Here is a 17,022-nt window from a genome sequence, read left to right on the forward strand (position 1 = left end):
GCAAGCCCATGCCCTGAAGATGATGGGTGATTAGCACTTTGTCCTGTTTCACTGTAGCCACCTTTGACTCCCTCTCCCTCCTGTCCTTTTCTTCCATTTCCTTAGCCCGTTTCTTTTTCTTCTCCCTTTCTGCTTTGTTCTATTTGTCTTACCTTTTACCTCTCTACTTTCATCTCTTCCTGTCTCTCTTCTGTACTTTCTACCACTTCTTTTTCCTCTTTCCCTCTCCCTTTTCTTCTTTTTCAACTAGAGTAATGAAATGTGTGAGCTCTAGATGCACAATGGTGGGCTTGACTCAAGCTCTACCACTTTTCTTACTATAAGCCACTGGGTCCATCTCAGAACTTTTCTGTATCCAAGTGTCCCCATCTGCAATGGAAAGCCACTAATGTCATCTTACTCAGGGGTCAAACAAGATAACGTAAAGCATTCAGCATCTGCTTGGCCCTTAGAACTCATGGCATGCTCGTAAGATGTGACCGCCAACTTTTAGGCTTCCTTTGGAAAACTTACCGTCTCTCCAAGCATTATTCATCTGTATCCATCATAGAACAGTCTTTCATATTGCCTTTCTCAGCCCCTTGCCTATACAATCTAAAATATTGGGTGCTAAAGGTGAGTTATTACTAAGACACCTCACCCAATTTTTCCATATTCTAAAAGAAGTGCTTTCCTTCCTCAGGTCATTTCCATGTACCATCTAGGCGTAAAAGGAACAAAACAATACGGACCAACACAACAGCTAATTTGACTGGTCATTGTTCTTAAGGACCTAAGCAGGTTCCTGGTTTAAATTCAGCCTCTGAATGGGACGAACAGATAGCTACACGACCAGCTTTGCAGCTGGCTGGTCACTTCAGTTAGCTGACCTAAGGAGGGCTTTGCCAGCATGTGTATTTGTTTGTTTGTTTGTTTGTTTTCTTGTGTGTTTTTTTTTTCACATTTAGCCTGGGCTAATGCATAGTTGGTTTTCCCTTAGTCATAGTTCTTTTCTCTTCATATCTTTTCTTTCTTCTTTTCCCTTTCTCTTCTTTTATCTTTTTGTCATCAATTTAAAATTTTAAATCTCTAACAGTGGCAACAAGAGTACTCTGAGGACAGCGAGAGGCATGCTGGGGAGAATCCCCCAGCGAAGTCTAGTTTCTGTTTTTAGAGTGCCATAGAGGAGAATGAGGCACCTTAATCCACACATCGGAGTCCCTGGCCGCTGTCCCCAACCACACAGATTAATAGCAGCAGCATAGTTCAGTGTTTAAGAGGTGGATCTCAGTATTGATCTGAGCAGTGGTGTTCTGCTGGACTAGCCAAGAATTCATGCACTATCTAACCTCCGACACTTTTCCATCTTGGGCCTCTACCTTCTGGAATGCATAGCGTTGGAGGAGGGAGCAATAGAGGATATATTTTGGCTCCATTCTTGATCCAGGTGCAAGTGACACCTTTGCTGCTTTCAGTCCATCTTCGTGTGGCTATTCGGAGGCCGTTGTGTCTCTGCCCTGCTCTTCGTGGACTGTGATGCCTCAGTGCACACCCCAGCTCTTTTGCTTGTACGGTGTAAGCTACTCTGTCTTTTCATTAGTTACCTCATCTGCAAAAGATTTCACAGTCAGTCCTCGTGACTGACCTCTCTACCACAGGGCTGTTCTGAGAATCATGTGTGCGCAAGGAAGAAAACAGAGGGATCCCACCTGCCTTTGGCGGGGTCAGGTGCAAACATCTTGTATAAATATTTATGAGAAATTTGGGTTCCTTTGTGCATTTTTCATTTTTTTAAGTTTAGGGTCCAAGGTTTCTGAAAGATCTTTAAAGGCTTCATTACTTAGGGCAGGGCTACTGCCCTGTGAGTACAACCCTTCAAACAAGAAAGAACTAGAAAATGAGGGTCTCATGACATGATAAAGTCCTGGTTTCAGATGCGAGCGTTCTGTGACCTCTTTCTCAGAAACTGGCAAAGGGCAAAGACGATTCTGAGCAGCTGTGGTAGAAAGCTGTCTCCCAGACACTTCTAGGTACTTTCAGCCTCCTCAGTCTCTGCACAATCTACCTTCCGCCATCCGGGCAGATAACTGAAAGGAGACAGCTACTCAGAAGGTGAACCCCACCCTTAAAATCCCAATGCTCTGCAAAAGGAAAGTTGTGTCAGTCATCCCAACTTTTGGGAGGTTGAGACAGGAGGATCACCAGATATTTGAGCCCGAAAGAGGCATCAGAGTTGGGTTATAAGCCAGCTGGACTACAGAGTGAGACCTCATTTGGTTTTTGCTGTTGGTGGTGGTGGTGTTTTTTTTTTGTTGTTGTTTGTTTGGTTGTTTTTTTTGTTTTTGTTTTTGTTTTTGTTTTTTTTTGTTTAAAGCCCATTGAAGACATGCAAAAAGGTCACTGAATCTGCTTAGCCCTCCCTCTTCAACCTAGAGCAGTCTTGGGTCCATGAGCAGAAGCAGGCAGAACATGAAAGGAGCCCAAGCTGAAACAATACAGTTTCTGCTTTACTTCCTGGAGTTAGCAGGGGAGGGGGAAGAGACTCCGTGTGAGTCATTTTCCAAAGGCATTCTCTGCCCTGCTGTTTCTCCCACCATGCCTCTCTGGATCATTAATGTCTTTCCAAGCAGATTGTTTTGTAGGAAGCATTTATTTACTATTATGATTAAGATATGTGTGTTTCACTGGAAGCGTCAGCCTTGAGGCCTATAAAGCACATGATAGAAACAGGCATGCAAATGAAGGGAGTATTCTCTGCATGGACCAGCAGCAGGCAGGCTCACCAGATCAAAGAGCGATGGAAATACAACTGAAAACACACTCAAAATGTATTACATAAAATAATTTACTTCTCATTCGGAATGACTTTCCAGACCTAGTTGTGAGACAGCAGTCTGTGAGTACAGGCACAATCTCAAAGTCATGATAATATCAGGGCAAGACCGAAGAGTTGTACACACATGACCGTGTATAACGAACATGGGGTGGGGAACACTCGTGGAGAGTTCTGGGGACATCACAAGCAAGACTGTCAGAGAGACAAGGAGGGTACAGTTAGAAAATTGATTTTGTCAACACAATGAGACTTGGATACACACTACTCCAGCGTCTTCATTTTGCAGCCCAGTACGCTGGCTTACCAGCCACAGTGGTGCTCATGCATGTGATTTAAACTGGAGCAATGTGTGTGTGCAAGAGCATGTATATGCTCTCAGAGGCAGTAGTTTTAGAAGAATGAGAAGAAAATTACTTCCTGGGCTTTCATTAGTAATTCAGGTAATGCCCCATACCTCCACTTATAAAACAATACAATAATAAAAACATTGTACAAAACAACATCATAAATAACACAAATGAGAAATTTTCAAGTATTTCGTGTGCCTTGAAAAGTCCCAAACAGTAGTCCTCTCTTCCTCTTTTCTCTGTTTCTTTCCTCTCTCCTTTCATTGGTCTCTGCTAGCCTTGATGTTTGGGATGGGAATGAACACGCTCTTACCTCAAAGCAGAAAACCAAGGAGGGCTTTTCAGTGTGTGAGAGCTTACTTCCTTCCTCCTTAGAAAGCATAGCCTTTCCCAGGTAGCTTAGAACCATGGCAGGAGGCCATGGTTCTGAAAGTGAACGACCAACCACAGTGAACTCAAGGGGCTCCTCTGACAGGTGACATTCTCAGGGGGTGGGAATAGAAAAGCACCTTATCAAGAGAGGAAAGAAATGGGATAGTCTTTCGGTCCTCTGCCCTCACTGACGCAGTAGCCCTTGGCAGGGCTAGGCGGCAAGGCCTGGACCACACTCCTTCAGTCGACTCAAACATCCCATTGCCCAGCTCCAGACCAACCCAACTGCTAATCAGCATGCCCTGAGCACCCAGGCGAAGAAGGGAAGGCCATCAGCATAGGGACTTAAAAGTGCCGGTAGTGATCACTGACGCAGGCAGTCCTGTGTCAGTCAGACAGTGGATTTCTCAGAGCATTCACCCCTTAGCTTAGTGCTCAGTGTGGAGGCCATGAGTGCTTAGACACAAGAGGCCCCGATTCCTCTCCCTCAAGACCCAACGGTTTTACAGAACTTGTTCTCCCCAAGTTAAGGTTCCTTTCTTAGCCTGCCTGGCAGTTAATTTTAGTTTGCCCTGTTCAAACATGGTATGAAGGACCAGAAATCAGAACACGCTTGTAAGCATGTGTACACCGATTTGAGCACCTAAGGACTTTGCCATCTTTTCTTGCAGAAGTGTGTGTGCACGTTAGAATGTATATACATATACATACACATTCACACACATATTTAAATAGGTACAATATATACAGAACGTATATGCATATATCATATGTATTTAACATACACACACATATCAATCTCGCCTAAACATCGAGAGTCTGTAGGAACTGCTGCTGGCTGACATGGCATGTGCATTTGGTGTCACATGAAGTCTACCAACCAAACTAACTTGAGGTCAAACTGTTGGAGCGGGGGGGACTGCCAGCAAGCTCTGAAAATCCAGACCTACGGGGCCATTATTTGGAGACATGTCATAGGACACCCTCAAGGAGATGGGAAATTTTTAAATGAATTGGGTCATACCCCAATGAAAACCCCCACACCACAACTAAGTCTACTTTTTACGTGGAAGTGACTCGCACACGGCAGGCAGCGTGGACACTAGGCTACAACGTGGATAAAGCGATGGCGCTTAATACAGATCAATATTTGGCCTCAGGTTTTTCCAGAGCATAGAGTCTTGGCATTTCAGCTCCCCGCCTCTGTGTGAGAATTAGGCACACTGAGGGACCAGGGAAGCGCAGTCTGCAGAACTCTTGGCTCCCTTCTGCTTCTCTGCCCCGCAGCTGGAAGGATTGGTCAGGTCGAGATAGAATCGAGACTTGAGGAAGCGGCGATATGAATCCTTTTCCATCAGGTTGAAAATCTTCTTCTGGGCTTCATCAAAACAGGTGATGGTGGGTTCTAACATGTTCCGGCTTGTCTCCTCCCTTGTGCAAGAATCCAGGTTCACCTGGAGTGCAAAGATCAAGGTTGCATTAGATCTAGAACCCTGTTGAAGAGAGGAGGCTGCAGGCTTATATTCAACAAGAAGTAGCTGGGAACCTTCCTTTACATTCCTGCCAGGAGTGAAGCCCCGGGACATTTGGGTCTGCCCTGACATATGTGAGAGTATAAAAGTCCATTTTGTCTCAAGGTGGAAAGAGCACTTTCTTTTCCTTTACTCTCACACTGGGGAGATTTATGATTGTATTTATTAAGGAGGGTCACCGAGCTCATACAGAGACAAAAACAACTTTTTTCCTAATAGACTTTCTTGAAAGGTTGTCACGATTATAACAGCCTGCCCCATTGTTCCTTTAACTAGTGGGTCTAAAGATTCTCCATGCTGAGCACAACTCCTAGAAACCCTCGCTAAGATCTGGAAAGTTCCCTACCATGAAAACTCACCTCTTTTGTTGCTTGCACTGAGATGAACTCATTGTAGATCTTCTTGGCCTTGGGACTTAGTTTAGAAGGCGACTTGATTTTCTTGTACTCCTCACAACTGATCCAGAAGTCAATGTTCTCCTCACTGTACTCTGACTTCAGGAAAGCTTTGAAAGCCGCCAGTCCACCTGTGATGGAGGACAAGGAGCCACAGTCACCACACAGGCTGACTTGCTAGATAGAGCACTTCAAATAAGGCCCATGTACTTAGGAAGCCAGGTATAAATTCAAGAAACTCCTCTTGCCCTTCCCTCTTTGAGGGTCAGCTAGCTCACATTCGTGGTTGATCTATAGAAGGCCCCAGTTTTATCTGGTGGTGTCTACTCAAGACTGAGTCATCTTTCAAGGAATCATATTTCTGAAGCTAGTAACTGTAGGACTAGCAACTGCCAAGGTGGGTTTAAAATGAGAGCTGGGGCTCACTGTGCTGAAGATCTCATTATGGGAATCTTTTTTTTTTTTTTGCCTATTTTTTTCATGCAATGAGAGAGATGGGTTTTTTGTTGATGATCCAGATGGTTCGTGGATAAACTTTCCATGTAATTTGGCAGTTCTGTAACATATCAGCTATATGGCTAAAATGCTTGTATCATATCCTAGAAGTCAAGAGGAGGCCAGGCCTTCTAATGTAGTCCCCACTAGACTGATATATTATGGTTTGTCTGACACTGCTATCCTCAGTGTGTGTGAGAGTGTGTGTGTGTGTGAGTGTGTGTGTGTGTGTATGTGTATGTGTGTGTGTGAGTGTGAGTGCGCGTATGCGTGCATGTGTGTATGAAGACAGAGAAAGAAAGTGAGAAAGAAGTATGGTTACTTACATTCATGGTTAATCAGGTTTTCCAGTGATTCAGCCCATTTCTTGACTTCTTCTTGGCTCACCCTGGCGATAATGCAGAAGAAAGAATGATTTGAATACATAGATCAAAACTGAAACAAATAAAAAAAAACTAAGGTAAGATGTGATACATTATTTATTGGGATATTTGTTATGAAATATGTAGAGATCTAAATTCTAACTAGGATTGTCATAAAATGAAATCTCTGTCTCTCTCTTCTCCTCTCTCCTCGTGTGTGTGTGTGTGTGTGTGTGTGTGTGTGTGTGTGTGTGTGTTATAAGATCTTGTTGTAAGTCTCAGGTTGGTTTTGAACTCATGGCCCTCCTAATCTGCCAAGTATACAGTTGTATATGCTCACCTTGGAAACAGGGGCATCTTGGTTCAAATCTGGCTCAACAGGGGGCCTATCTTCCCACTCACTCTTCCCTACAGCATCTCTATTATCAGGTAGTTAACATTCAATGGCTCTTCACCAAAGCCATTTCTCTTACCTCTGGCAAGTAACTACTTTGTCCTTCTTGCTGTGTGAAGAACTGTGTTCACAGGAATCAGATTTCTGCAGCAGGAACCCCAGCCGATGCTTCATATCCTTTGCACTGCAAGAGAGAAAACAAGAATCGACATGAAAAACAGATTTCTTTCAGAGAGAGACGTGCAGGTGCTTAAGAACCCATGAGTGCTGTCTGGGTTGGCAGCATCCCCTTGGGGGAGTTGCAGCGGTATGAGATCCCAGAAAAGATTCCTCTATGACCTTCGATATTTTTGGTGAAGCCATGCTAATAAGTGACTGCTCTTTTGAAATGTGTGCAGTATGTGTAAACTATAAAACCTTCTCCTTATAGGATGCCTCCTGGAAGCTGGGTGCTATTTCCCACAGCAAGCAATGAAGCACGTCAATAAAGTAGAAGTAAATTCAGTCAGCCCTGAGAGTAGCAGCCAAGCGGTTCCCAAGGTGTGTGTGTGTGTGTGTGTGTGTGTGTGTGTGTGTGCGTGTGTACAGAGCATAAGCTTGGATGTGTAGCCCTGCAGAAAGGAGTAGAAAAAGTGAATGGCACAAATGCTCAGGCTGAAAGCTGAGCCCCACCGAGCTTGTTTCTAGGCAATCTCTAGTTAGAGCTACAAAAACAAACAAACAAAAAACAAACAAACCTACAGTACAGATACAGATGCATACTACAAAGGGCATTCGAGACTCTGGGGTAGGAAAAGCAGCACAGAGTCATCGCTGAGGTGGGTAGTTATTTAATTAGGGCAGTTTCCAGTTTACTGCTATCGCTTAAGAGGCAACCAGGGCATAGCCGAGATTCTGAGCACTTGACCTTGCAGCCTAGCTCCGTCACTCTTTCTTAATGGGTTTTATTATTATTACTGTTATCTCTTTTATTATAGAAGCCAGGACACAGTTTAAGAAAAATGGTGTTTCCAAAGCAACAAAGAATGATATGCCCTTGTATATCTGGAAGGGTTAAACAGGAAGGGCGGGATGCACAGTGGCATTTTAGGATGGATGGTAGCTTATCAGTGGATTTGCTCAGGACGTCCGAATCTCAGCACTGCTCTTGGGATGCCCTTTAAATAGTATTTTTCCATCTCTTAAAAGGCTGTCTTCCTTTCTCTTTTCCCCCAGCTGATGACTAGTGACAAAGTCCTCCCCAGTGACAGCAAGATAAAATCACCAGAGCTGGGACAGTCCTAAGGTGATGCTTCGGACGCACTGTAATCCAGCCCAAAGAGAAATGAATTCCTATCTGCTTATGCTTCCTCTGCCTGAGCCCTGACAGCTACTGAAAAGTGCAAGGGCATTTCCAAAGAGCTGGAAGCATGCTTGGCAAGTATCTTGAAACACAGCAGAAGTATAAAAATAAAAACAAAGTGACTTCAGAAGTAACCTGGATATATATATTCCTTCTTCTGCTGTCTCCAACCATGTAACCTTGAGCAGATAAGACCCTTTGGATACCCCAACACTGAAGACAAGAGCTGCTTAACCCTTTGAAGGCTGTCTCAATAACACACAAACACTATCCTTCTCAGAAGTATTGAAACTGAAATTTCAGGTGATTTCTATTTCCAAGGATGGGGGGGGTCACAGACCCCCAGATGACTTCTGACCTTTAATTTCAAGAGGAAATTACAGAATACACACTAACCTTGTGTTTTACTTTAAATCAGCTACTGTATAATTTACTCTATGAAATAATTATTTTATACTCTTACAAAAAGAAACCAAAGATACACCAGTACCTCTAAAACTTTAAGCTAGTATGTTACAATCAACATTTATTTCTCAACCACATCTCACTTCAACAACTGGAGGTGGGGCAGAGAGATAGGAGAGGTCTAGTTTGGAAAAGAATCTTTTATTCTCATATTTGTTTACAGCTACGGGGGAGAAGTGGGAGGGTGGACGGGACTGAGAGGAGAAAAGGGAGGGGGCTCCAGCGGGGATACAAAGTGAATAAATTGGTAATAAACAAATGTATAAATAAACTTAAATTTTAAAAAAAGTCAGATCCAGTCTCAAAACTAAAGTCATGCGAAATAAAACACACAGGTAGCAACCTTTGAGAAGCCTGCTTCCGAGGTCAAAATGTCTGGCTAGTCCTAGGAAGAAGCTATCGGGGCGTATTGCCTCTAATCCCAGAGAACTTTTCAAGAAAAGCATGCTGGTCACTGAGAAAGTCAGTGCAAAACTTTAGCCTGGCCAGTAACAGAAAACAACCTTACCTCCTCAGGCAGGAAGCCGGCAGGCCTGCAAGTCCTTTGCACATCTTGTCTAACTGTGGGATTCGCAGCGAGGAGAGAAAGGCAGCGGGAGGAGTGGTGGTTGCTATTTTAGGCACGGTCGCTTCTGCTCAGCAAAGAAGCTGTCAGAATCCTCTGAGCCTCTGGCGCGCAAGCCTGGAGGGGTCTCTTTTATAGCCCAGCCGCGCGCCCGGCAGCCAATCAGATGGCAGGTCTGCAGGCTCGGCTCCGCGGTGGCGCTCAGCCTCTCCAGCCCCTGGAAAGGGTGAAGGAGAACGCACTGACGCATCCGGGATGCAAAGGGACCAAGCTGAGAGAAGCAAAGCAGGCATATAGAAAATGAGGCTTTGCTTAACGTTTCTACCCCCGTGTGAATTTCTGGATTTGTAGGAAGGGGAAATATAGAACCGAGGGGGCTGAAAAATATGGTACTTATTCGATGGTTCATAAAATTCGATGGCTCTAAGGAAATTGCCTCCCAGAAAGAAATCGGCAAGAAGTCTTCAGGGTTTTTTTTTTTTTTTTTTTTTTTTTTTTTTGAGGCTGATTCTCAATACGCCTTTCCCTTTGGATTAGACATATATTCCATGGAGTCCAAGGGCGAGTCTGTACTAAGATCATGGTCTCTAGGCAGTGATTTATGGAAGTAGCCTGCCTCACTGGTAGGCACAGAGGGATACGGATGGCAGAGAGCTGTATGCAGGGCAGCATAGCAAAAGCGGCCGTTGGAGGATAAGTCCAGTATATCTGTAATCGACTTGACTTTGAGACATTCCTAAATATGTTACCGAGAACAACATTCGGTCTAGCTTTGATGTTCTCACGTGAAGAAGCTCTGCTCCTGCAAAAGCTTAAAAGCTGTTTTACAACAGCTTAAAACTAAAGCGCGGGGTGGGGGGAGGGAGCGGGGGGGAGGATGCAAATGAACACATAAGACACCAACTCACGTTGTAACTGGGTTTATATCTTACGTAATTCTCTAAGTCTTTACTATTCAGAGAGGGAGAGAGAGAGGGAGAGAGAGAGAGAGAGAGAGAGAGAGAGAGAGAGAGAGAGAGAGAGAGAGAGAGAGAGAGAGAGAGAGAGAGGAGCTCCCGAAGGCTGCAGCAGGCTCCAGCAGACAGCAGCAGGCTATGTAGTTTGCCTTGCAAGAACATCCATCCCTGCTGGAGCCTCTGAACTTCTGAACACCTTTTCACATTTCATACCGTGGACCGAATTCTTTGGGCATATGCAAGTGTTTCACATCTTGTACTCATGGTTGAAATACCCAGATATGAGCTACAAAGGGACCATTTTCACACTGGAGAGCCGTGACTAGAAGGAAGAAATCGATTTAAATGTCTGACACCATAACAGCTTTCATCTTAAAATCACACAGGTGCTGGTCATAGCCCAGTGACCTAGAATTCATACACAGAGACAACACTGTTTTTCAGTCTTTTTGGCTAAAAGCAAGATAAAAACGAGATATCAGATAATTTGCACAAAGAAAGATACCTGTACATGGGTTTCTCTCAAACGTACCAAGAATATAGAAGGGGAAATAGAAATGTCTAATGTTCTTCTATGCGCTGGACAACAAAGGTTGTTGCTCCAAACATCCCATCCCCTTTATCCAGACATCCCCATGCACATCTTCCTTGGCTAGCAGAGTTTGGAGAAAGCAAGCAAGTGTGAAAGAGAACAATAAGTATTTCGTTATAGGGAAAGTCCCCAGCTTTCTCCCATAAAGACTGAAAAACACTTGTTAAATCAGCTACTGAAAAACCTGTCCTTGAATTCTAACATGAAACATAGGGAAGTCCTTAGCTCTCCTTGTTGGTGGCGTGGAAGTCATCACCATGCAAGATGAGGTGAGAGAAACCTTGGACAAGATGTGCAGGCAGGATTTGCATTAAAAGAGAGATTATTACTCCACAGTGAACTACAGCGTTGTTGCTTACATTTCAGGAGCATCAGCGGGAGACTCAAGGAGATGTACTGATGCTTGAAAAAAATTCCAAGGGAAGAAAGAACATTTTGCCTCGGACCCAGAGGGAGAGAAGGATGGCATCACGCATAAGCATAAGTCGCTGTGACAAATGAGCTAAAAGGACTTTAAAAACCATCCAGTCTAATACCCCCATTTCACCAAAAGATAAATAGAATTCCAGAGAAGAAAAGCAGCTCTCCAAACACCACAGTTTTCTGTTCACAGGACAGGACACAGACCCAGGTTTCTTGACACTCAGTTGTGTAGACTGTCCACTGATCTGCCCTGTCATTCAACAGTCTTATCAAATGAGATATGCTGTGTACATAGAGATATTTCTAAACTGTAAAGTGCTTGGCAAATATTTTTAATTGTCAGAATATACCTAGCAGATAATAAAGCTCAGAATTAATTTTATACATTTCATTCAAGGACCTCTCTCTGTCTCTCTGTTTATGTTTCTTTCTCTGTCTGTCTGTCTGTCTGTCTGTATCTCTCTCTCTTCCTGGATTCCTCTTATTCCATGCAAGCAGGAACTATAGCAGACTCCCTGATGGCTTCTCTAAGAAATTCAGTTCTTTAACTCTGTCCAGAAATGAATACCATTCATTTCTTTGACTCTCCCTTCCTTTCCTAATAGTTTTAATACTTTCACAAAGTATTTGAAAAGCTTCCCATAAATTAGCTTACTGTCATTATCTTTGCAATGGGCCCTGTTGCTTGTGTAGAGGAGGCAAGACTGTCACATCATGACACCGTGACAATGGCTGCCTCCCTTCTCTGACAAGCACAAAGCATCAAATCCTATTATTTGTCATTCCCACATGATCCTCGTATGGATGGGGTTTGCTCTCAAGAGGTCAATTTTGTTTGCCTTCACTTAGACACACCTTCTGAGCACGTGGTGGTGGAAAGACAGCACAGCCTCCAACCCAATAAAGCTTTCAACCCAGTGGACAAATCAGAAAAGCATCCAAGACAGGGGATTTCAAGGGTTTGAGGGGGTGTGACAGAAGGCAACTGGAGGTCAGCAGGTTTTTTTTAGCCAAAGTGGTGGTAAAGCTTAGAAAACAATAGTCTAGAAGTAAAAATACTTTTTCCTTAAGCTTAGGATGAGCAAAAGTGAGGTGAGGGGTAGTGGGCTAGGGAACAGAAGAAGGAGCCAGTGACTTGGAACTGAGGTACAACGCTGCCTCAGAATCTGCCAGGACTAAGGAGGTGCAGTCAGGAAGCTGGACTTAGAGAGATCTGATCACCCTGGCTGCCGTGGGAGGAAGGGTTGAGGTGTGTAGGCAGGAGGAGGAGTTAGCAGTGCGAATGCCAAGTCGTTAGTTTCTGCAGCGCAAAATGGAAGCTTATTTCTGAAATTAGTATTTAATAGACACTGCAGCAAAGATTCTGTTAGGCCCCGGAGATTTAAATAGGAATCAGGAATGGTTTGCGCCTCTCAGAAGCTCACCCAATAATGGGGGAGAAGTGTGAATCACTGGAAAATTTCAGGTTAAGTGCCGTGATTACAAACTTGTTCAGTATCTACCTGATGGCAGGAAAGCTCTGGAAGATACAGAACAGGCTCAACCTTTGGAATTTGGAATGGTTTTCACAAAAGGGGTGGGTAAGCGGTGGATAGACGCACAGGCGTTACGCAAAAGAGCCACGGGCATTGTGATACAGTACACAACAGTAATTACCAATGTTTACATCATTAATTGTACAAGACAGTATTTCGAGCATTTTATAACAGTTGTTTCAACCCCTCCCCTCCACAATCCTTCCTTTTAGAACATACTCTGGGTTCCTCATCGAGGATCGGAGTAGCTTTCCTAAGATTTCATATCTGAGCTGTGGAGATGGCAAGCAGTTCAGGCAACCTGATTCATTGGTCCTGGCATGAATCTCTGTGGTATCACAGCCATGTCAGATGAAGGAAAGTGGGCTGTTTGAAGACAGAGAAAGTTACTGGATTTCTTAGGATCAGAGCCTGGGCCTTGGTAGCCCTAACAATCTAGGCCTAACTGCTTCTCCTCAGTACACACTCAGAACAGTGAAAGGCACAGCAAGATCTATTCAGTGTAACTACATTGGGAAGAAGAAGTAAAGAAATCCAGTGAACCCTTCAAGGCCATGTTGAATCTTGTCGTGAGGTTTAAATAAAAGGCAACCTCTGTCAAGGTATGGTCCGGCCAAGCCATTGCCTTAGCTCTAGTCTCTCCTTCAGGGTGGTTTGACAAAGTGTCAGAACTATGTGAAATCTCTTCCTGGAAAACAAATCTCACCTCTGGCTGACACTAAGCTTCAGTCTTTTCCTTCTTCTAGCATGAGGCCCCTGGGGGTAGAGGTTGGGTGGGGGCGGGGGCAGGGATGGATTCCAAATTTTTGAAGCCCATTTTCTCAAAAATCTGATAGCCAAAGGGATAGGCACAGGCATCTCTTTAAATGCCACCATTTTCCCCGGAAAGAATAGTATCATTATCATGATTGCCTTTTTGAGAAAGAAGCATAGGGAAATCAGGCTGTTTGGGACCTCTTTTTAGACAGCTCGTTTTAAAGGCCATTGATGACAAATTGGAGGACCAAAGGGACCCCAGAGAGATATCCCTGTCAATCCAAGGGTTTGGTTGATTGTTTCTTTGGTCACTCCGAAGACCACAGTTTACTTGCAGAGGGTCTGAGCTGGCCAAAGTACTTAAGCTGATCGGATCAGTGTTTCAAGGGAGAATTTGGGAGCCATGCTAAGACTGCATGGGAGAGAAAGAACATTGAAACAGGCTGCACTGAAAGTCCCCAGCCAGGACATGGGAAGCAAACAAGCACAGAAAAGAGCTCCTTAGGCCCTGGACTGCAGTTCACCTCAGAGAAACTGTCCACCAGGGGAACAGAGAGCTGGTTCCCACTGTGTAGCATGAAGTCACTCAGTGGGGTGTGAGCTGTGTGTGTGGTAAGCCAGTAAAATTTTAAATCCCCCAGACTTTGTTCTCTTTTGAACAAAAGAGAATCCGCCTTAAGTGTCTGTGTGATCCAGTGCAATGAAATAAGCCACCACGGCAGGTCTTCCTGTATTTCTTATTTCCATCAGATTCTAAAGGGAAGATTGCTACTCCTCATGGCCCGGATGTGAGCCAGAACCCTGCCGTGGGCTATGTTTGCACTATCTCAGGTTACAATTTCCTCTAAGCTGTGAGAAAACCCCTTCTCTCTTTATTGTCTCCCAGAGTGGCCCTGACATCAGTGAGAGTTCATGATTATTAGTTTTTAAGGATAGAAAGCAAACAGACCAAGCTGGAGCGTACTGCATGCCCGGAAGACACACAGGGACTTTCCCGGTATGCGTGGCTTTTGGGAAACATATCTGTCTTTGCAACCACATGCAATAAACCAGGGACTCTGACCCCGACACTTGACAGGAGCACATGTTCACTCTGGAAGGAAGGTAACACCAACTAGCTGGGGGACAATGCCTTTCTTTTCCAAGAAGTGGAAGAAGAGCAAAACGAAGTTATTCCAAAGATTTTTATTTTTCTTCTGAAGGGCTTAGCCCAAGATAGCACAGCGATTTCATAAGAGTTAATTTGCATTGTGCAGGTGGAAAGAGACAGTATGTCATGCTAAGTGCTTGAACCTTACCAGCAGGCAGACCTACATTCTAAGTCTAGATCCTCCCTAGATTTGCTGGGGGATGGTGGCAATTCGGGGTGACCTTTATGACCTCCTCTTTCCATTGTTCTCTGCATTTCTGCTTGTTCATATATAAAAGTTTTAGTGGTTTAGCCTGATATTTTCATGATATGACTCCAAAAGTATGATATGTCTAAGTACTTTGATGATAAATCAAGACCCATTTGTCTTCTGTCCTTCCACTCCATGTGAGCTGAGTCTTGAGCATGCACTGGATTTGGGACAACTCATGTCAGGTGCTGCAAGATCCCTGCACCCTCTTCTGCAGTCTGAGCTGCTGTTTTATTTCTATTTTTTTTTTTTTTTTGACTCTTAGGACTTATACTTTGAAGCGTGGCTAGGGCTAAAAATTGTGCACCAACCAAGGGCCATGCACGAAGAGGACCTAGACCCCCTGCTCAGATGTAGCCCATGGGTAGTTCACTCTCCGTGTGGGTCCCTCAGTAAGGGGAGCAGAGGCTGTCTCTGACATGGACTCTGCTACCCACTCTGTGATTCCGTCCCCCTGGTGGGGTGGCCTTGCCAGGTCACAGAGGAAGAGGATCCAGGTTGTCCTAATGAGACATGCTAGGCTGGGATCAGATGGTAGGAGAGGAGGGTTCCCCCTTTCTGAGGAGTAAGGGAGGGAGATAGGAGTAAGAGGAAGGGAGGGAGGGAGTGGGGGGAGACAAGGGAAGGGGTTACAATCAGGATGTAAAGTGAATCAATGGCAAAAACAAAATAAAATAAAATAGAAAAAAAAATTGCACACTGCTCTGAGTGGCATGGTACAGCCTCCTTTCGTCCCTTCCAATCTTGACGGGGACATAACCAATCCCTTTCTATAACTTGCCTGGGATATATACACGACCCACTTCTGAGTCAGTGATTATCTGAGTTTGCAAGATAGACTGGCATAAAATCTCTGTTTACATTCAGTAACCTTTATTTTACTTAATGATGGTTCCTTAGTTCAATAGTGGTGTTGGAAAGGCTGCGGCAGGACATAGGACATGGGAGAACAGACCACTTCTGGTTCTTTGTGGCAGCTGCAGGCCACATAGACATACATACTGTGCAAGCTGGGCTTGGTGAGATCCATCATTTCTGGTATCGGCTGGGTGTTTTGTGATACATTTCTTTGAGATCAGGGGATGATCGCCCTACTGTTATAAACAGATGCTATTTCCCCAGTATTGTAAACAGAGAAGCCACGCCCTGGCTTTTCAATGCTTTGTGATGCCGACTCCCTCTCTTCTCCACCAGTTTTGGGTTCTGGATGTTCTTTGTCCATGTTTGTACTGCTCACATTTTATTCAATACCGAATCTAGACACACTCTTCATTCCACCCCTGCCAAATACACTAAGTTCTGACATTTCAAACTTTGGCCCCTCCCCCAGGGGCCCTCCCTTCACATTGCTCTGCTGCTTTTAGCAACTCATGCTTCAAATACAGCAAAATATTAACTTCTAAACTAACTTGCAGGCAGGTATCAAGATGTGTGTGTTTACTTCCCACTGCTGAGAACAGAACCTAAAGATAAAAATCCTAAAGAAAGAAAGGTGTACTTAGAGGCATGATCTTAGAGGTTTCAACCACGGTTATTTGGTTCCAGTCCTAGGGCAGGGTGGAATCAACATGGTGAGGAGCAAGCTGGTCACCCCAAGGTCACCCCAGGAACAAAGGGAACCGAGAGGAAGGGTTTGAGGACACTGCACACAGTACAGAGCAACTGTCTTCAAGTAGACCCCACCTGCTGATTTTCCCCTTAGGAATGAACTCACCGTTGCTGAAGCTCCTAGTCCGCTGATCTAATCGCATCTCAGTAATGCCACAACTGGAAGGTAAGCCTTCCACGCATGAGTCTTCTGGGGGATGTATTCTATTGAAAGCATAGCAGTTGTTTCCTCACGGAAGCCTGAGTGAGACCCAAGGAAACCAACAAAATACTAGGTACACAGCTAAGAAAATCTGAGCACAGTACTATATAGCTGGGCTGCTTATTTTTACCATCCAAGCTGATAGCCCCCGTGGATGTCAAAACTCATTCTTGTTTCCTGTGTGTGCAGCTCTGCTGATGTATCTTCTGCAACCATTTTTCCTTTCAGACAGGCAGGATGAAGGAATCTATCTCACCCAAGTTAGTGAATTAACTTTCCCATCTTGTAATGCATGTAATGAGTTGAGCCACCTGGCTTCCAATGAGAAACAACAACAACAAAACCAAGGGGAAAGTAAGATCAGAAACAGGGACAGCTCCATGTGGAACTTTCTACTGGTAAATAAATCCCCCTGGATACAAGACCGTTAGGACCTTCATGCGTTTTAAGTGTCAGATAATGAAAC

The 17,022-nt window shown here is 44.4% G+C and overlaps 1 protein-coding gene across 1 annotated transcript; it reads right to left on the bottom strand.

Moving 5' to 3' along the window:
- Positions 1–2,610: 2,610 nt before the first annotated feature.
- Positions 2,611–9,392, bottom strand: Rgs4 (regulator of G protein signaling 4). The gene is given in 8 exon segments (XM_021640631.2): positions 2,611–4,988; positions 5,426–5,592; positions 6,283–6,344; positions 6,792–6,896; positions 9,028–9,081; positions 9,083–9,132; positions 9,134–9,232; positions 9,234–9,392. Coding segments are annotated over 8 exon segments (921 nt in total). The 5' UTR covers positions 9,378–9,392; the 3' UTR covers positions 2,611–4,748.
- Positions 9,393–17,022: the final 7,630 nt, after the last annotated feature.

This window comes from Meriones unguiculatus, chromosome 11 (assembly GCF_030254825.1).
Source record: "Meriones unguiculatus strain TT.TT164.6M chromosome 11, Bangor_MerUng_6.1, whole genome shotgun sequence".
In the NCBI taxonomy this organism is placed as follows: Eukaryota; Metazoa; Chordata; class Mammalia; order Rodentia; family Muridae; genus Meriones; species Meriones unguiculatus.